The sequence below is a fragment of the Notolepis coatsorum genome (assembly GCF_963971535.1).
Source record: "Notolepis coatsorum genome assembly, chromosome: 2".
NCBI classification, from domain to species: Eukaryota; Metazoa; Chordata; class Actinopteri; order Aulopiformes; family Paralepididae; genus Notolepis; species Notolepis coatsorum.
This window is the reverse complement of record NC_140166.1, coordinates 78,487,587-78,506,812: the sequence shown is the minus strand read 5'-3', so window position 1 is coordinate 78,506,812 and position 19,226 is coordinate 78,487,587. Positions and strand designations below refer to the sequence as shown.

The following is a 19,226-nucleotide window of genomic DNA, read 5'->3' as shown; positions in this document are numbered from 1 at the left end:
CTACTTTAAAGTTAATCGGCCACAAACATTAAAATGATAACATAGTTGTTGTGGTTTTTCACTAGTGGGCTGCTGAAAGCTAGAGAGCAGACAACTGATCAGCTGAGACAACTGGTCAAATTACTTTGAGTTGTAGCATTAGCTAGGTAGCTTACCTAGCTTGATTATTATTAAATTACTTTGAGGTGTAGCATTAGCTAGGTAGCTTACCTAGCGTGATTATTATTAAATCACTTTGAGGTGTAGCATTAGCTAGGTAGCTTACCTAGCTTGATTATTATTAAATTACTTTGAGTTGTAGCATTAGCTAGGTAGCTTACCTAGCTTGATTATTATTAAATGAGGTGTAGCATTATCTTACCTAGCTTCATTACCCTAACGCCTCACACAATGCGATTTCTGCATCACTAGCAATTTATTTTGCACACCTCAATTCTCTCCATTTTATAAAAATTATGAGAATTTTTATATAATATAAGAATATTATAAGCATTATACCGGTTTCGGTCTAGTATATTTCCTGGAAGCCGAGATACAGGGCTAATAGCTAATAACGTTAAATCCAATGGCATTTCGGTTATAGATACGCTCCAGTTAAAACTCAAACTGCATTATGATTGGTACGATTCTCACGTATGTATGCATGAAAGGGGGGGGGTGCGGGGGACGTCGTTTCTGATTTATTGATTAGCAATAACCGCGTTAGCCTCATAGGCCGAACGCCTGGATGGCTATCAAAACAAGGCCCGATCGGGATGTACTTTACGTGAAAAAGATCTTACTGTGGTCCGGTGGGATCGCCCGAGCATTTCCCCGTTATCGATCGCCATCTGGTAGATCGATATGTCCATTGGCTGATGATAAATCCCCTTATTGCATGGTGAAATCTGCGATGCAAAACGTAATCCAAGGTACAGGCTACACATCCAGTATCCTGCTACTGGAAACTCCAAAAATAAGTTAAAAAAAAGAGTCCACCGTTCGGCCACAGGGAACACTGCATTATCGCGATAGCGCCCCTAAGAGGATCTGGCCGGTATTTCACCTTCTCGAATTCATAGAGTAGGGTAGATCTGCAGTGCCGCTCGGCGACCTTGAATAGGTTATTAAAATGGAATAAAAGCAATAACAACTTGCCACGGATTTATCCGTGCCTCTGTCCACAACCGTTGGAATCGAAACACGGATAAATACTTCCTCGGGCGCCATTGTGTTAAAAGGATCCCCATTAGCTGTCACCTAAGTGGCGAGCTAGTCTTCCTGGGGTCCACACAGAAAGAAAACACAAAACATAACAACATGAGATACATATGACAATCACAATTAACAATGATAATCTAAAAACAGTAAAACATTGTAGACATCATTATCAACATCAGAATATTTTGCTCACATATTTAAGTAGTGCATTCTCAGGTGGTATTTGAAAGACACTTTACTATTCAATTAACTTATGTTCAGTGGGCAGTTATTCCAATGATTGATGGCACGATAAACAACAGTCCTCTATAAAGCATTTGATTTTGGACGTGGTAACATAATCTGTCCATCATCAGCTGACCTAGTAAAATAAGAATGAACCTGACTGCATCTGACAATTTGTTTGTATAAGAAAACGGGTTGAGACGAAAAGACAGTGTTCCTGACAAATTTAACTGTGTTGAAAACCAGCCTATTCTCTACCGTTAACCATGAGAGTTGCCGGTGCATAGTTATAGTGTTTGTTCTCATGGAACAATGTAAGACTAACCTTGCAGCTCTGTTCTAGAAGCAGCCGAATGCCTTTTTCAATACTGACGTTGTAATACATTAGTCTCACGTAGCCAGTCCTCTTCAGAACTACAAATGCTCTGACCATAGGAGGTCTAGTCACCTTTACATGCAGCTCTGCCGTTATAATGGAACACCTTGGGCATTGCACAGAGGTTTGTAATTGGTCAATCTCACGGCCAGGCATATGCGCTTCGTCCAACTCCATGGAGTGTAAATGGTGCATTTTTATATAACAGCTGACGGAGGCGGAGGCGACCATGCAAGGTGCCAACCTGCTCATCGGGAGCAGTTAGGGGTTAAGTGTCTTCCTCAAGGACACTTCGACACCGCTGCCCAGGAGGAGCGGGAATCGAACCGGGAACCTCTGGATTACCAGACGACCATTCTACCTCCCGAGCCATTGTCGCCTCTAAAGTGTGTGGGGGTTTGCTTGCTTAGTCCATCCGACTTTGTCAACCAATGTGGAAACGAGTTCTTCATGCATTTGGCTATAAATAGGTGACAAACATGCTGTCTGAGGGAGACTACTGTGTTCATGGCACTAAGTGCTGTGTTCAGCGCTCCATCCCTCCCGGACGCTGTGGGAGTCGTGACGCCTGACGACGAGACACATCTCCACCCTTCACTTTAGTAGCCAGACTTTCTCCAAAACACATCTCTTTGTGTACACCAGTTCACCAGTGCGGTAGCAGCGCAGGGATATTCCATTCTAATGCATCAGAGAAGCTCAAAGGGATTATTACATTCAATAATAATGTCATTTAATGGTTGAGTCTTAACCCTTTCACTGCCACACCATAGAAGGTTAACCCTTTACTATCACACAACCGACAGTGGTTCTTAACACTATGACGACCGGCGCCCCGCGGCGATTTAGGCCTCAGAGGACAGAGGATTGTAAACAAACCGATGTACTTTCTAAGAGCTTTATATATCATTTATAGTATTGCTATCTGTCCATTCTCATTGTCACTTGAGTGCATAAACCGTGCCTTCATAATGGCTTAAAGAAAATAAAAATCCATCGGTTGGTTGTCATTTTATAGCGTCGTGAATATAAGGTATATCACGCTTTTCGTCTAGGCTTTTCTGCAGGAGGCTGCAAAAAAGGCTAAACTTTGGCGCCGTTATATCAAAGGCCATTTCTGCTGTATATATACGAATGAAATAAAACAAACTGTGTAGCATCCGGACTATTACAGAGCATCTATGGATGAAATGGGTGCGCGGGGAACGCCGATTACTATTATTGATTAGCAATACAGTGTGCGTTCAATATAGCATTTTCACTGATCGATCACGTTACGTTATAAAACAATGTCCAATCCAGCTGTAATTTGGGGTAATATTATCCTACCGTCAGGCCATGTGATCGCCGGCAGCATTTCCTCACCAGTCATCGGATTCTGGTAGATCGATATGCACATTGGCTAATCATAAATCCCATTATTCCACGCTGAAAAAAACTTTCGGCAAGCTGATCCAAGATTCTTCTTTTGGAATCAAGGATCTATGATCCGCCCACAGAACTGTAAAAGCATATTTTTTTAATCCCATCAATGATACTGCAGTGGAGCGATGGCGCCCCTAAGCGGATCTGGCCGGTACTGCATGTTTCGAAAATCAAATATGTGGAAAGATCCTGCTAGTGGATCGGGTACCTAATAAGCGTTATAAATATGGAATAAAACAATAACTTGCCACGAGTATATACGTGGCTCTGGTCCACAACGCTCTTTTTCGAAACACGTATATACTCGTGAACGGACGCCAGTGTTAACCCACTGCTGCGTGGCAGTGAAAGGGTTAACCCTCTGTGTATTGTCGCAGTGAAAAAGTTAACCGTTTTTGGTAGTGCGGCAGTGAAAGGGTTAAGTGGTCCTCACTTTTGTCAGGCTGGCAAAATGCAATTACCTTCTCATTGAACGTCATTTGTATGTAGTTGAGTCTACATTGCTCTCGTTCCAATTAAATGATGTTCTTATTGGCATTTGTATTTGGTTGAGTCTACAGTAGTACATCATCCTCATTCCAAACGATGGAAAATCTTACCAATAGTGACTAGGGGTGTAACGATGCATCAATTAATCGAAATGCATCGATTCTAATGTGACGATTCAACTGCATCGATTTGATGTTAGAATCGATAATAATCTAAATGAATTATTTTTTGTGTATTGTTTTTATTGACCTATAGTCCATTCATGCTGAGTGAATCAGTTCCCCCAGCCACATTTGTGTATTAAATTTTTTTTGGGGAATTAACTGATAGAAAATTTATCGAATCAAATCGTGGTCAAATGAAGAGATTTCATGATGCATTGAATCGTTGCCTGAATAATTGTAATCGAAATTAATCGTTGTGAGGTCGCATCGTTACACCCCTAATAGTGACTTTAAAAACAGAGTGAGGCTGGGGCTGAATGTGGTAAACGTTTTCAGACCACACAGTTCTGGGGGCTCCCTGAGAGGAACTACCCGCTGTGGAGCTCCCCCGAGAACTAGATACCTCCAGGGCTTTTTGTCTGTTTACCACCAACAGGGTAAACAGGTGACGTGAGCCGACCCTGCTTCTGCCTTCCCTCCCCCGGGGAGCGGAGAGGGGACAGTGGCTGGGCGAGTAGTGAGAAAGCTTGGCTGCCTTCCAGCCCCGGGGAGCGGAGAGAGGGGACGGTGGCTGGGCGTGTAGTGAGAAAGCTTGGCCGCGTTCCAGTTTGGCCAAATAGCAAACAGTGGAAATAACATTGCTTCACCTACAGTATAAACACAACACTGCTTAGCTTATTACAATATCGTTGTAATTCAGATTTGCTGAAAAGTAATCGTTTTTGTACATGGATCACACTAGATCAACTTACAATTAAACATTTCCTGGTTGATGACTAGATGAGAGTGCTAAAATTGCCACTAATGCACTTTAAATACTTAACCTACAAACCCAAAACTGTTCCAACAGCACAATATTGATGTAACTACGATGTATTTTTTTAATGCATGGGTATTTCAACCACAATAGCAGGTTGACATGTCTGTCTCCCCGGCCCCACGCAGCAGAGCACACTTGGGTCTCAGACCATGACATCTGGACCAGTCGCCACACACTTATGTCATGTCATGTATGGTTCCTCTGTGCTGTGAGTGCACCTGCCCTGAAGTAAGGTGCCTTAAAACGGGGCCTCAAAACGGGGGTTCTAAGAACTACAATGATCCTCAGTTCCTACCGTGTGGACACAACAAAAAGGACTTCAACTTCTAACAGTTCTTAGAACTACATTATGGGAAAAGTCCCTCTGGTCCGAAAAAGCCTGGCTGGGGAGGCTGGGGCTGGTGTATGATAAACAGAGTGATTGAGGCTGTGTATGATAAACAGAGTGAGAGTGAGGCTGTGTATGATAAACAGAGTGAGTGAGGCTGTGTATGATAAACAGTGAGAGTGAGGCTGTGTATGATAAACAGAGTGAGTGAGGCTGGTGTATGATAAACAGAGTGAGAGTGAGGCTGAGTATGATAAACAGAGTGAGTGAGGCTGGTGTATGATAAACAGAGTGAGAGTGAGGCTGGCGTATGATAAACAGTGAGAGTGAGGCTGTGTATGATAAACAGAGTGAGAGTGAGGCTGAGTATGATAAACAGAGAGAGTGAGGCTGTGTATGATAAACAGAGTGAGTGAGGCTGTGTATGATAAACAGAGTGAGAGTGAGGCTGAGTATGATAAACAGTGAGAGTGAGGCTGTGTATGATAAACAGAGAGAGTGAGGCTGTGTATGATAAACAGAGTGAGAGTGAGGCTGAGTATGATAAACAGTGAGAGAGGCTGTGTATGATAAACAGTGAGAGTGAGGCTGAGTATGATAAACAGAGTGAGAGTGAGGCTGAGTATGATAAACAAAGTGAGGCTGAGTATGATAAACAGAGTGAGAGTGAGGATGAGTATGATAAACAGTCAGGCTGAGTATGATAAACGGAGTGAGGCTGAGTATGATAAACAGAGTGAGGCTGAGTATGATAAACAGAGAGTGAGGATGAGTATGATAAACAGTGAGGCTGAGTATGATAAACAGAGAGGGTGAGGATGAGTATGATAAATAGAGAGGCTGAGTATGATAAACAGAGAGTGAGGATGAGTATGATAAACGGAGTGAGGCTGAGTATGATAAACAGTGAGGCTGAGTATGATAAACAGAGAGAGTGAGGATGAGTATGATAAACAGTGAGGCTGAGTATGATAAACAGAGAGAGGATTAGTATGATAAACAGAGAGGGTGAGGATTAGTATGATTAACAGAGGGTGAGGATTAGTATGATTAACAGAGTGAGGCTGAGTATGATAAACAGAGTGAGGCTGAGTATGATAAACAGTAGGGGTGTAACGATGCATCGATTAATCGAAATGCATCGATTCTAATGTGACGATTCAACTGCATCGATTTGAAAAGTTGAGCTTATAGGACGATATTACAATCCCTTAGATAATCAGCACTTTTTATTGAATGGGGTAGTGGTAAAAGCTTCACTGGGGTCTTCAGGTGGGCACCCTCCTTCATTGGTATTTCGTTGACAGGCCCACGACACCTCCGAAGGGCTCAACGGCAACACCTGGCGTCCCAGGTGTGCCCCCCTCTGCTTTTACCCCTCGATGGTCATTTTGCAGCCCAGTTGGGGTCCTTTCTCTTAATCCATAGCCATCTGCTGTTTCGTTCGGCAGCCTCTGACAGTGTTTTGACAGCTTGTCGGAACGCCTGTCCTTGCACTCCCATCCCCTTGAGAAGCTTGGTTGTGGACATGGCAACAAATCCTATAGATCCAACCTCAACCGGAAGCACCTGGGCACGCCAGCCGCGTTGTTCTGCCTCGGCTGCTATGTCGGAGTACTTCAGTCGTTTACGTTCATATGCTTCACCAACTGCAGCCTCCCATGGTACAGTTAGTTCCACAATGAATACAGACTTCTGGGAGGTTGACCACAAGACCAGGTCCGGCCTGAGGTTAGTTGTAATGATCTCAGGCGAAAAGAAAATGTTAGAATCGATTATAAATCGAAATTAATCAACAACAAAAAAAAGGTTAATGTTTTTTTTGTGTGTATTGTTTTTTATTGACCTATAGTCCATTCATGCTGAGTGAATCAGTTCCCCCAGCCACATTTGTGTATTCAATATTTTTGGGGGAATTAACTGATAGAAAATGTATCGAAAATGTATCGAATCGAATCGTGGTCAAATGACGAGATTTCATGATGCATTGAATCGTTGCTTGAATAATCGTAATCGAAATTAATCGTTGTGAGGTTGCATCGTTACACCCCTAATAAACAGTGAGAGTGAGGCTGAGTATGATAGACAGTGAGGCTGAGTATGATAAACAGAGTGAGAGTGAGGCTGAGTATGATAAACAGAGTGAGAGTGAGGCTGAGTATGATAAACAGAGAGAGTGAGGCTGAGTATGATAAACAGTGAGGCTGAGTATGATAAACAGAGTGAGAGTGAGGCTGAGTATGATAAACAGTGAGGCTGAGTATGATAAACGGAGAGAGTGAGGCTGAGTATGATAAACAGAGAGAGTGAGGCTGAGTATGATAAACAGAGAGAGTGAGGCTGAGTATGATAAACAGAGAGAGTGAGGCTGAGTATGATAAACAGAGAGAGTGAGGCTGAGTATGATAAACAGAGGATGAGTATGATAAACAGAGTGAGGCAGAGTATGATAAACAGTGAGGCTGAGTATAATAAACAGTGAGGCTGAGTATAATAAACAGTGAGGCTGAGTATGATAAACAGTGAGGCTGAGTATGATAAAGAGAGTGAGAGTGAGGCTGAGTATGATAAACAGTGAGAGTGAGGCTGAGTATTATAAACAGTGAGGCTGAGTATGATAAACAGAGTGAGAGTGAGGCTGAGTATGATAAACAGTGAGGCTGAGTATGATAAACAGAGAGAGTGAGGCTGAGTATGATAAACAGAGAGAGTGAGGCTGAGTATGATAAACAGAGAGAGTGAGGCTGAGTATGATAAACAGAGAGAGTGAGGCTGAGTATGATAAACAGAGAGAGTGAGGCTGAGTATGATAAACAGAGGATGAGTATGATAAACACAGTGAGGCTGAGTATGATAAACAGTGAGGCTGAGTATAATAAACAGTGAGGCTGAGTATAATAAACAGTGAGGCTGAGTATGATAAACAGTGAGGCTGAGTATGATAAACAGTGAGGCTGAGTATGATAAACAGTGAGGCTGAGTATGATAAACAGTGAGACTGAGTATGATAAACAGAGTGAGGCTGAGTATGATAAACAGTGAGGCTGAGTGTAACTGAGGGGTACAATTCCCTGACTGTATTACTAGATATGATACTTACTACCACTACCTTTGTACTTAATATTCGGCCACCCAGTACTCGGCATAAATATATTATGATGAACACTGTCACGTAGATGAAACGGATCCAACACAAATGTACGAATTAGAAATAGGTCTTTATTTCTACACAGCGATGGTGTGTAGAGCAAGCACTTAATCAAATCAATCACATTTATGAATGGGAATTAGTATGCACTTTTATGGCAAGAGTATTCGTTGGTATATCAATAGAGAATGTCCAATCTCTGAAGGCGCAGGTGGTACATATACGACCTGGAATAGTTTAAGGAATAACAGCAATGATACTTTAATGATTACAGACTGGATACACTAGGGGGGGTTAATCCGGTCGCTTGTAAGCCGACAGGAGTAGGAAGGGGGGGGGGGGGTAGAGTCCGGCTGCCTCATCCGGCCAAGGGTATCCCAGGTGAACCCACTGTAGTGCCGTTCAATGCGCCGGCGATCCTTGGACCGCAGATGAAAGCAGATGGACTCTTTGTGGGCCGGCGTCCTCCGGTCCACGGAGGAGAGACGTGAAGCGACCTCGTCTTGCAGAGCGTCTCCTCACCTTGCGTCCTCTCCAGGGGGGGGGGGTTCCAACACACGGCAGTGTCGGGGGTCTTTATCCATGGAATAATCAACGTATACAAAGCATAATCCGTGCCTGGGAAGGCGGGCTGTCGTCGGTAGAATAATCCGGTATACAGGTCCACTCGCTCGTCGGCTCTGGGGCTCCTCGGGTGCAATCTCACATGGGGTCGATCATCCTGGATAAGCAGCCAGTTTTCTGCCCGAAACGATGGGGTACTGACTACGGTAGTATTCTCACCGCACGAAGCACTATATATTAACAGACTATTATTAGCTTAATAGACTACGTCCAACTCGACGATATAGTGCCAAATATGACTATTCAAATATTAATATACACGATGTCTCAATACCGATGGTAGGCCGAACTTGGCCTTACTCCCACACGTGGCATCACGGGGAGGCTTTACGTCTGTCACTCTATTGGAGGGTAAGAAACTGGACTGAAAAGGAAGTCCTACTTTAGTAGCGCAGTATATATACGCACTATGAACAAATAGTCCCATTAGTGGTGCGGTAGCCAGATTCCTACGCGGAACTAGGACTTGTTCGTACATGTTGAGCGGTACGTTTGAACTGGGTCTGGGGGGTATGGCAGCCTGGCACCAAGGTCTCGACCAATAGTAGAATGGAGACTATTATGGGATGTTCAGTAGGCTAGAATGGATATTCAATGCATATTGTACAAGGAATATACAAGGGATATCAGGGAATATTGGAGAATATACAAATACAATTAAATATATATATATAATAAATATATATATTCGGTTTAATCTGGCCCTTCACAACACTGAGTATGATAAACAGTGAGGCTGAGTATGATAAACAGTGAGGCTGAGTATGATAAACAGTGAGGCTGAGTATGATAAACAGTGAGGCTGAGTATGATAAACAGAGTGAGTATGATAAACAGAGTGAGGCTGTGTATGATAAACAGTGAGGATGAGTATGATAAACAGTGAGGCTGAGTATGATAAACAGTGAGGCTGAGTATGATAAACAGTGAGGCTGAGTATGATAAACAGTGAGACTGAGTATGATAAACAGAGTGAGGCTGAGTATGATAAACAGTGATTTCATGATGCATTGAATCGTTGCTTGAATAATCGTAATCGAAATTAATCGTTGTGAGGTTGCATCGTTACACCCCTAATAAACAGTGAGAGTGAGGCTGAGTATGATAGACAGTGAGGCTGAGTATGATAAACAGAGTGAGAGTGAGGCTGAGTATGATAAACAGAGTGAGAGTGAGGCTGAGTATGATAAACAGTGAGGCTGAGTATGATAAACAGAGTGAGAGTGAGGCTGAGTATGATAAACAGAGTGAGGCTGAGTATGATAAACAGAGAGGCTGAGTATGATAAACAGAGTGAGAGTGAGGCTGAGTATGATAAACAGTGAGAGTGAGGCTGAGTATTATAAACAGTGAGGCTGAGTATGATAAACAGAGTGAGAGTGAGGCTGAGTATGATAAACAGAGTGAGAGTGAGGCTGAGTATGATAAACAGTGAGGCTGAGTATGATAAACAGAGAGAGTGAGGCTGAGTATGATAAACAGAGAGAGAGTGAGGCTGAGTATGATAAACAGAGAGAGTGAGGCTGAGTATGATAAACAGAGGATGAGTATGATAAACAGAGTGAGGCAGAGTATGATAAACAGTGAGGCTGAGTATAATAAACAGTGAGGCTGAGTATAATAAACAGTGAGGCTGAGTATGATAAACAGTGAGGCTGAGTATGATAAAGAGAGTGAGAGTGAGGCTGAGTATGATAAACAGTGAGAGTGAGGCTGAGTATTATAAACAGTGAGGCTGAGTATGATAAACAGAGTGAGAGTGAGGCTGAGTATGATAAACAGTGAGGCTGAGTATGATAAACAGAGTGAGAGTGAGGCTGAGTATGATAAACAGTGAGGCTGAGTATGATAAACAGAGAGTGAGGCTGAGTATGATAAACAGAGAGAGTGAGGCTGAGTATGATAAACAGAGAGAGTGAGGCTGAGTATGATAAACAGAGAGAGTGAGGCTGAGTATGATAAACAGAGAGAGTGAGGCTGAGTATGATAAACAGAGGATGAGTATGATAAACACAGTGAGGCTGAGTATAATAAACAGTGAGGCTGAGTATAATAAACAGTGAGGCTGAGTATGATAAACAGTGAGGCTGAGTATGATAAACAGTGAGGCTGAGTATGATAACAGTGAGGCTGAGTATGATAAACAGTGAGGCTGAGTATGATAAACAGAGTGAGGCTGAGTATGATAAACAGTGAGGCTGAGTATGATAAACAGTGAGGCTGAGTATGATAAACAGTGAGGCTGAGTATGATAAACAGTGAGGCTGAGTATGATAAACAGAGTGAGTATGATAAACAGTGAGGCTGAGTATGATAAACAGAGTGAGGCTGTGTATGATAAACAGTGAGGATGAGTATGATAAACAGTGAGGCTGAGTATGATAAACAGAGAGGATGAGTATGATAAACAGTGAGAGTGAGGATGAGGATGATAAACAGTGAGGATGAGTATGATAAACAGTGAGAGTGAGGATGAGTATGATAAACAGTGAGGCTGAGTATGATAAACATTGAGGCTGAGTATGATAAACAGAGTGAGGCTGAGTATGATAAACAGTGAGGATGAGTATGATAAACAGAGTGAGGCTGAGTATGATAAACAGTGAGGATGAGTATGATAAACAGAGTGAGGCTGAGTATGATAAACAGTGAGGATGAGTATGATAAACAGTGAGAGTGAGGCCGAGTATGATAAACAGAGTGAGGCTGAGTATGATAAACAGAGTGAGAGTGAGGCTGAGTATCGCTGCTGTCGGGACAAAACCTCATAACTCCATTTTTTGAATTTTTTTTTATTATATAAATCAACTCCGTAGATCATCCTCCATATGTGTGTGTGGGTTTTACAAAGTTTAAACAATGGGAAAGCATTAAACCGATCATCTGTCTAAACCTCCTAACTCTATTCACCCTCAAATCTGTGTTAGTTTTTTTCATCTGCTGAAAAGTTGGGTTTTTGGAGTTATGAGGTTTTGTCCCGACAGCAGCGGTATGTTGTTAAATGGGCTGATGGGACAAATCTGTGATTTACAATTTCACTGAGCCTGTCTTTACCCTTCTCCTAGGCATTCCCTGCTGCAGATCCTGCTCCTCTGCTGTGGAGTGGCTGTCATGGCGTTACTGTCTGCCATTGTAGACTGACCGTGGAGGAGATGTCCTCTTGTAGACTGACCGTGGAGGAGATACCCTCTTGTAGACTGACCATGGAGGAAATACCCTCTTGTAGACTGACCGTGGAGGAGATGTCCTCTTGTAGACTGACCGTGGAGGAGATACCCTCTTGTAGACTGACCGTGGAAGAGATGACCTCTTGTAGACTGACCGTGGAGGAGATACCCTCTTGTCTTACCAATTAAATATTCGCTAAAACATTGGAGAGAAGAAAAAAAAGAAACCCTCCACTAACTCCTAAGATGTCCCTCGACAATCATCCCAGCTGCAGTGCAATAACATATCTTTCCTACCACCACCACCATCATCTTTCCTACCACCACCACCATCATCATCATCACCACCACCACCACCATCATCACCATCACCATGGCAACATCAAAGGAGAAAAGATCAGACACCATGAATGGTACTATGAAGGACGGCTATGGAGACACAGACTCCGCTGTCTTCACAGTACCTACTGACCATGTCTTGGTCGTGGTCACAATGACGTGCCGGACATTGAACAGCGCAGGAGTTAAGTGGTGGCTGCTTGTTACAACATTGCCGCGCATAGTCGGTCAGACAATCGTGTTCTTTTGCACATACAGTACATACATACAGAGGTACTCACGATGTACCTGCTCAGTAAGAAAGGTGTTCTACTTCTACTCCTCGGCCTCTAGAAGCCGTGCCAGCTTCATATTCATGTTGTGATAGTGTTACTTTATATTTACGTCGTGATATTGTTACCCGTCTTCTGCGTTAGCTGCAGTGTATTTATTGACAAAGGTCGGACAGAGGAACATAATATGTTTAATAGTCACCACCACGCCATTGCACTACAGTACCTTATGGAACAAGTGCCAGGAAACAGTTTCTTGCTTGTTGAGATACTCGGTTAGTGATCGCTGTACACCAAAGCACGTTGTTGTTTTTGTTTCCTAGTTCTTTTGTTTGTTTTATTGCCCACATGCTATTCTGATTACACTAAATAATTCAATAACCACATCTCATTACCTATTGTTTAAAGTAATAAATGAAAGAATTTATTGATATAATAATATAGGTTTCATATATATATATATTATGTAAATGTTGTCTCATTCAAAAGCGTTGTATAATTAATTTTTTTGAAAGAAAAAAAAGACTTAATTTATCCCTTACGAAAATGTATCATGGCAGTTTGATGGTAATTTCAGGTTTAAAGATGTACCAGCCATTGTATAAATAATTTACCATGATACTGTTATGGTGCACCATTGTACTTCAATGACACCATGGTGTGATCCAATTGAAACCGCTTTACTGATGGCAATATCATTGTATTTCTGCCAACACGGCAGTGACGAAAATAATTATGGAAATGTTTGTGTAGTACTGCCTCTAAAATATATTTTTTCAAGCCAAGATCATAATGTACTATGTACATAATAACTTTTGATAATGTTTGATGGTAATGAACACATTACTAGTTTCCAATGTATCGTTAATGGGAAAAAATAATGGAGATAACGCATCATGTTAGCAATGTGAAAATGATGGTAAGTACATACTGTGTGCACATTAATCAGCAAGCTGCCATACAGCAATATAATTTACACAGAAAGGCACCAACCTTTCAAATCTTCATAACCTACATTTCCGTAAGCAAACATTGACGATGAATCTCAGAATTTGTTTGAATTTGTATGAAACCTATTTTACTGCTTGTTGCAAAGTAAGTCATCTAATGAAAAGCATAAGGAATGCAATGGGGGGTCCGCTATCAATTGATATGCCTTTTTGCAACGTGCCAAGAAAGCCCATTGCATTGAATCGCCCCTTCTGAGCGAAAGCTGTTAAATATCTACAACAAGTATATTTTTTACGGTGAAAATTGTGTGCCTAAAATATCATGGGAGTGAGGCGGAGTGGGGGTATTGATTGTGTGTTCAACTTGTCCAGTCTGTCTAGTACAATCCCATTGCCATAACGACTCCCCTGCCGTTAGCTTTCTTGTGAGCTGCCTGTCGTCTGTGGGCATCACAGAACAACAAACCACTACAACGCAGACTTGAGTGTCTTCTCAGTGTTAGGTTACAGTGCCTCAGTTAAGTCTAGGTTACAGTGCCTCAGTTAAGTGTCTTCTGTTAGGTTTCAGTGCCTTGTTTAAGTCTACATCCCGTTACCAGTGTTTCACATCTTGTTGCCTTACTGCCTGAAATAAAAAGTATTAAATCAAACTTTTTCCCACCTTTTATTTACACATTCTCTCTTACAACGTCCTCCAAATGGGATCTTTTTAAAACTAAATGGTGCATTTTTATATAGCACTTTTAGCCAAAGTGCTTCACAATTTTGTTCCTCACATTTCATACATTCACACACCTGTCGGCCGGGTAGCGCAGCGGAATAAGCGTCTGTCTACCACCGCAGAGACACTGGTATCGAATCCAGCTGTCAGCTTGGCCGGTCGTCATACTGACACAATTGGCAGTTTCAGCGGGAGGGAAGCCGATATTCTGGTCGTTGGACTCCTACAGGTCGGTCAGGGCGCCTGCACAGCGAGGAAGGGATCTGGGCGAGGTAGTGTGCCCTCCCACGCGTTACACTCACCCAATGAGAGTCCTCGCTGCCAGGTGAAAAGAGGCTGCTGGCTGTCTCCTATGTATCGGAGGAAGCATGTGATAGACTTCAGGGCTCCCTAGACCGGCAAGTAGGGGGCAAATGCGTGCAACAACCAGGAAGGGCAGGGGGGAATTGTGGAGAAAAAGTGGATCAAAAACAAACAAAAAACACTTTCACACACCGACGGCGGAGGCGACCATGCAAGGTGCCGACCTGCTCATCGGGAGCAGTTAGGGGTTAAGTGTCTTGCTCAAGGATACTTCGACGAGCTGCCCGGGAGGAGCGGGAATCAAACCGGGCCTCTCAAGTAGCGTTTCCATGTCATGCGGATGATCTTACAAGTTTTTTTACTAACAAATGAGGTAAAAGAGATTTCATTCAAGTTATCTAGATGTTAACCCTGGAAAACACTTAAGAAATTTGAGAAGGATATTAATACAAAATTGCTCTTTTTGTGAACGATTGATTGATTGATTGAAAATGTTATTAACAGATTGCAGAATGGGTAGAATATACACACAATTGTTAGGGGGATGCAGACCAGAGAGAGACTTTCGTCTTGTTTACATCAGGGTCCCCCATTTTCAATTAATCATAATCATAATCATTTCTAGCTTTAATATCAACATATACTCAGATTTTGCACTTTATTTCAGAAATGTGATATTTGGCTGCAATCAATATGTACTGGTGATGAGGAAACTTTTTCCTCATTCGCTTAATCTTGTTGTTAGCAACATTCCCTATTCACAAATGTAAATGTACAAACAAATTTGTATAGCACCGTTCATACAAAAATTGCAGCTCAAAGTGCTTTACAACAGAAAAAGATATCGCATGGCATAAAATGAGCACATAAAGTGCAGACATATAAAATCACAGTTTTTCACATTAGGATCTAACATCCCAACAGGCCACCTTGTTTATGGTTTGATTCAGTTTTAAAAATAGACAATAATAAAAACAACAAGATAGAATAGACAGAGTAAAATAGTGCAATAGTGCAGTGCAATCAAATAGTAGAATATAATAGACATAAAATGAGCATATAAAGTGCAGACATACAATTTTTTACAGTGCAATAAAATAGTTCTGGATTACTGTTTTAACGGTTTAAAGTCGTCTTTACCTTCTCTGTTTGGTATCCACAGTTTAAAACCTGAGTCTTCCCTCCTGATTGAGTGGCCCGGTCCCTGCTGAGAAACAGCCCCATGACACCATGCTGCCACCACCACGTCTCACTCCTCCTCCTCCACGTCTCACAGCACCATGCTGCCACCACCACGTCTCACAGCACCATGCTGCCTCCTCCTCCTCCTCCACGTCTCACAGCACCATGCTGCCTCCTCCTCCACGTCTCGCAGCACCATGCTGCCTCCTCCACGTCTCACAGCACCATGCTGCCTCCTCCTCCACGTCTCACAGCACCATGCTGCCTCCTCCTCCACGTCTCACAGCACCATGCTGCCTCCTCCTCCACGTCTCACAGCACCATGCTGCCTCCTCAACGTCTCACAGCACCATGCTGCCTCCTCCTCCTCCACGTCTCACAGCACCATGCTGCCTCCTCCTCCTCCACATCTCACAGCACCATGCTGCCTCCTCCTCCTCCACGTCTCACAGCACCATGCTGCCTCCTCCTCCTCCACGTCTCACAGCACCATGCTGCCTCCTCCTCCACGTCTCACAGCACCATGCTGCCTCCTCCTCCTCCACGTCTCACAGCACCATGCTGCCTCCTCCTCCTCGTCTCACAGCACCATGCTGCCTCCTCCTCCTCCACGTCTCACAGCACCATGCTGCCTCCTCCTCCACGTCTCACAGCACCATGCTGCCTCCTCCTCCACGTCTCACAGCACCATGCTGCCTCCTCCTCCTCCACGTCTCACAGCACCATGCTGCCTCCTCCACGTCTCACAGCACCATGCTGCCTCCTCCTCCTCCACGTCTCACAGCACCATGCTGCCTCCTCCTCCTCCACGTCTCACAGCACCATGCTGCCTCCTCCTCCTCCATCTCGTCTCACAGCACCATGCTGCCTCCTCCACGTCTCACAGCACCATGCTGCCTCCTCCTCGTCTCACAGCACCATGCTGCCTCCTCCTCCTCCACGTCTCACAGCACCATGATGCCTCCTCCTCCTCCACGTCTCACAGCACCATGCTGCCTCCTCCTCCTCTTCCTCCTCCACGTCTCACAGCACCATGCTGCCTCCTCCTCCTCGTCTCACAGCACCATGCTGCCTCCTCCTCCTCGTCTCACAGCACCATGCTGCCTCCTCCTCCTCGTCTCACAGCACCATGCTGCCTCCTCCTCCACGTCTCACAGCACCATGCTGCCTCCTCCTCCTCCACGTCTCACAGCACCATGCTGCCTTCTCCTCCTCCACGTCTCACAGCACCATGCTGCCTCCTCCTCCACGTCTCACAGCACCATGCTGCCTCCTCCTCCTCCACGTCTCACAGCACCATGCTGCCTCCTCCTCCACGTCTCACAGCACCATGCTGCCTCCTCCTCCACGTCTCACAGCACCATGCTGCCACCACCACGTCTCACAGCACCATGCTGCCTCCTCCTCCTCTTCCTCCTGGTCTCACAGCACCATGCTGCCTCCTCCTCCACGTCTCACAGCACCATGCTGCCTCCTCCTCCTCGTCTCACAGCACCATGCTGCCTCCTCCTCCACTACGTCTCACAGCACCATGCTGCCTCCTCCTCCTCGTCTCACAGCACCATGCTGCCTCCTCCTCCACTACGTCTCACAGCACCATGCTGCCTCCTCCTCCTCGTCTCACAGCACCATGCTGCCTCCTCCTCCACGTCTCACAGCACCATGCTGCCTCCTCCTCCACGTCTCACAGCACCATGCTGCCTCCTCCTCTACGTCTCACAGCACCATGCTGCCTCCTCCTCCTCCTCCACGTCTCACAGCACCATGCTGCCTCCTCCTCCTCCACGTCTCACAGCACCATGCTGCCTCCTCCTCCTCCACGTCTCACAGCACCATGCTGCCTCCTCTTCCACGTCTCACAGCACCATGCTGCCTCCTCCTCCTCCACGTCTCACAGCACCATGCTGCCTCCTCCTCCTCCACGTCTCACAGCACCATGCTGCCTCCTCCTCCACGTCTCACAGCACCATGCTGCCTCCTCCTCCACGTCTCACAGCACCATGCTGCCTCCTCCTCCACGTCTCACAGCACCATGCTGCCTCCTCCTCCTACACGTCTCACAGCACCATGCTGCCTCCTCCTCCTCCACATCTCACAGCACCATGCTGCCTCCTCCTCCACGTCTCACAGCACCATGCTGCCTCCTCCTCCTCCACGTCTCACAGCACCATGCTGCCTCCTCCTCCACGTCTCACAGCACCATGCTGCCTCCTCCTCCTCCACGTCTCACAGCACCATGCTGCCTCCTCCTCCACGTCTCACAGCACCATGCTGCCTCCTCCTCCTCCACGTCTCACAGCACCATGCTGCCTCCTCCTCCACGTCTCACAGCACCATGCTGCCTCCTCCTCCTCCACGTCTCACAGCACCATGCTGCCTCCTCCTCCTACACGTCTCACAGCACCATGCTGCCTCCTCCTCCTCCACATCTCACAGCACCATGCTGCCTCCTCCTCCACGTCTCACAGCACCATGCTGCCTCCTCCTCCTCCACGTCTCACAGCACCATGCTGCCTCCTCCTCCACGTCTCACAGCACCATGCTGCCTCCTCCTCCTCCACGTCTCACAGCACCATGCTGCCTCCTCCTCCTACACGTCTCACAGCACCATGCTGCCTCCTCCTCCTCCACATCTCACAGCACCATGCTGCCTCCTCCTCCACGTCTCACAGCACCATGCTGCCTCCTCCTCCTCCACGTCTCACAACACCATGCTGCCTCCTCCTCCACGTCTCACAGCACCATGCTGCCTCCTCCTCCTCCACGTCTCACAGCACCATGCTGCCTCCTCCTCCACGTCTCACAGCACCATGCTGCCTCCTCCTCCTCCACGTCTCACAGCACCATGCTGCCTCCTCCTCCACGTCTCACAGCACCATGCTGCCTCCTCCTCCTCCACGTCTCACAGCACCATGCTGCCACCACCACGTCTCACAGCACCATGCTGCCTCCTCCTCCTCTTCCTCCTCCTCCTCCACGTCTCACAGCACCATGCTGCCTCCTCCACGTCTCACAGCACCATGCTGCCTCCTCCTCCTCGTCTCACAGCACCATGCTGCCTCCTCCTCCTCCACGTCTCACAGCACCATGCTGCCTCCTCCTCCTCCACGTCTCACAGCACCATGCTGCCTCCTCCTCCTCGTCTCACAGCACCATGCTGCCTCCTCCTCCACGTCTCACAGCACCATGCTGCCTCCTCCTACACGTCTCACAGCACCATGCTGCCTCCTCCTCCTCCACATCTCACAGCACCATGCTGCCTCCTCCTCCACGTCTCACAGCACCATGCTGCCTCCTCCTCCTGCACGTCTCACAGCACCATGCTGCCTCCTCCTCCACGTCTCACAGCACCATGCTGCCTCCTCCTCCACGTCTCACAGCACCATGCTGCCTCCTCCTCCACGTCTCACAGCACCATGCTGCCTCCTCCTCCTCCACGTCTCACAGCACCATGCTGCCTCCTCCTCCACGTCTCACAGCACCATGCTGCCTC

At 45.8% G+C, this 19,226-nt stretch overlaps 1 protein-coding gene across 2 annotated transcripts in view; it reads left to right on the top strand.

Moving 5' to 3' along the window:
• slc39a13 (solute carrier family 39 member 13) overlaps positions 1-14,167 on the top strand; it is a 61,086-nt gene extending 46,919 nt beyond the window's left edge. For both annotated transcript variants that reach the window (XM_084307839.1, XM_084307840.1), the window contains exon 10: positions 11,865-14,167. In XM_084307839.1, coding sequence (XP_084163965.1) covers positions 11,865-11,940 — 76 coding nt within the window. In that variant the 3' untranslated portion in view covers positions 11,941-14,167. The remainder of the gene's footprint in view (positions 1-11,864) is intronic.
• Positions 14,168-19,226: the final 5,059 nt, after the last annotated feature.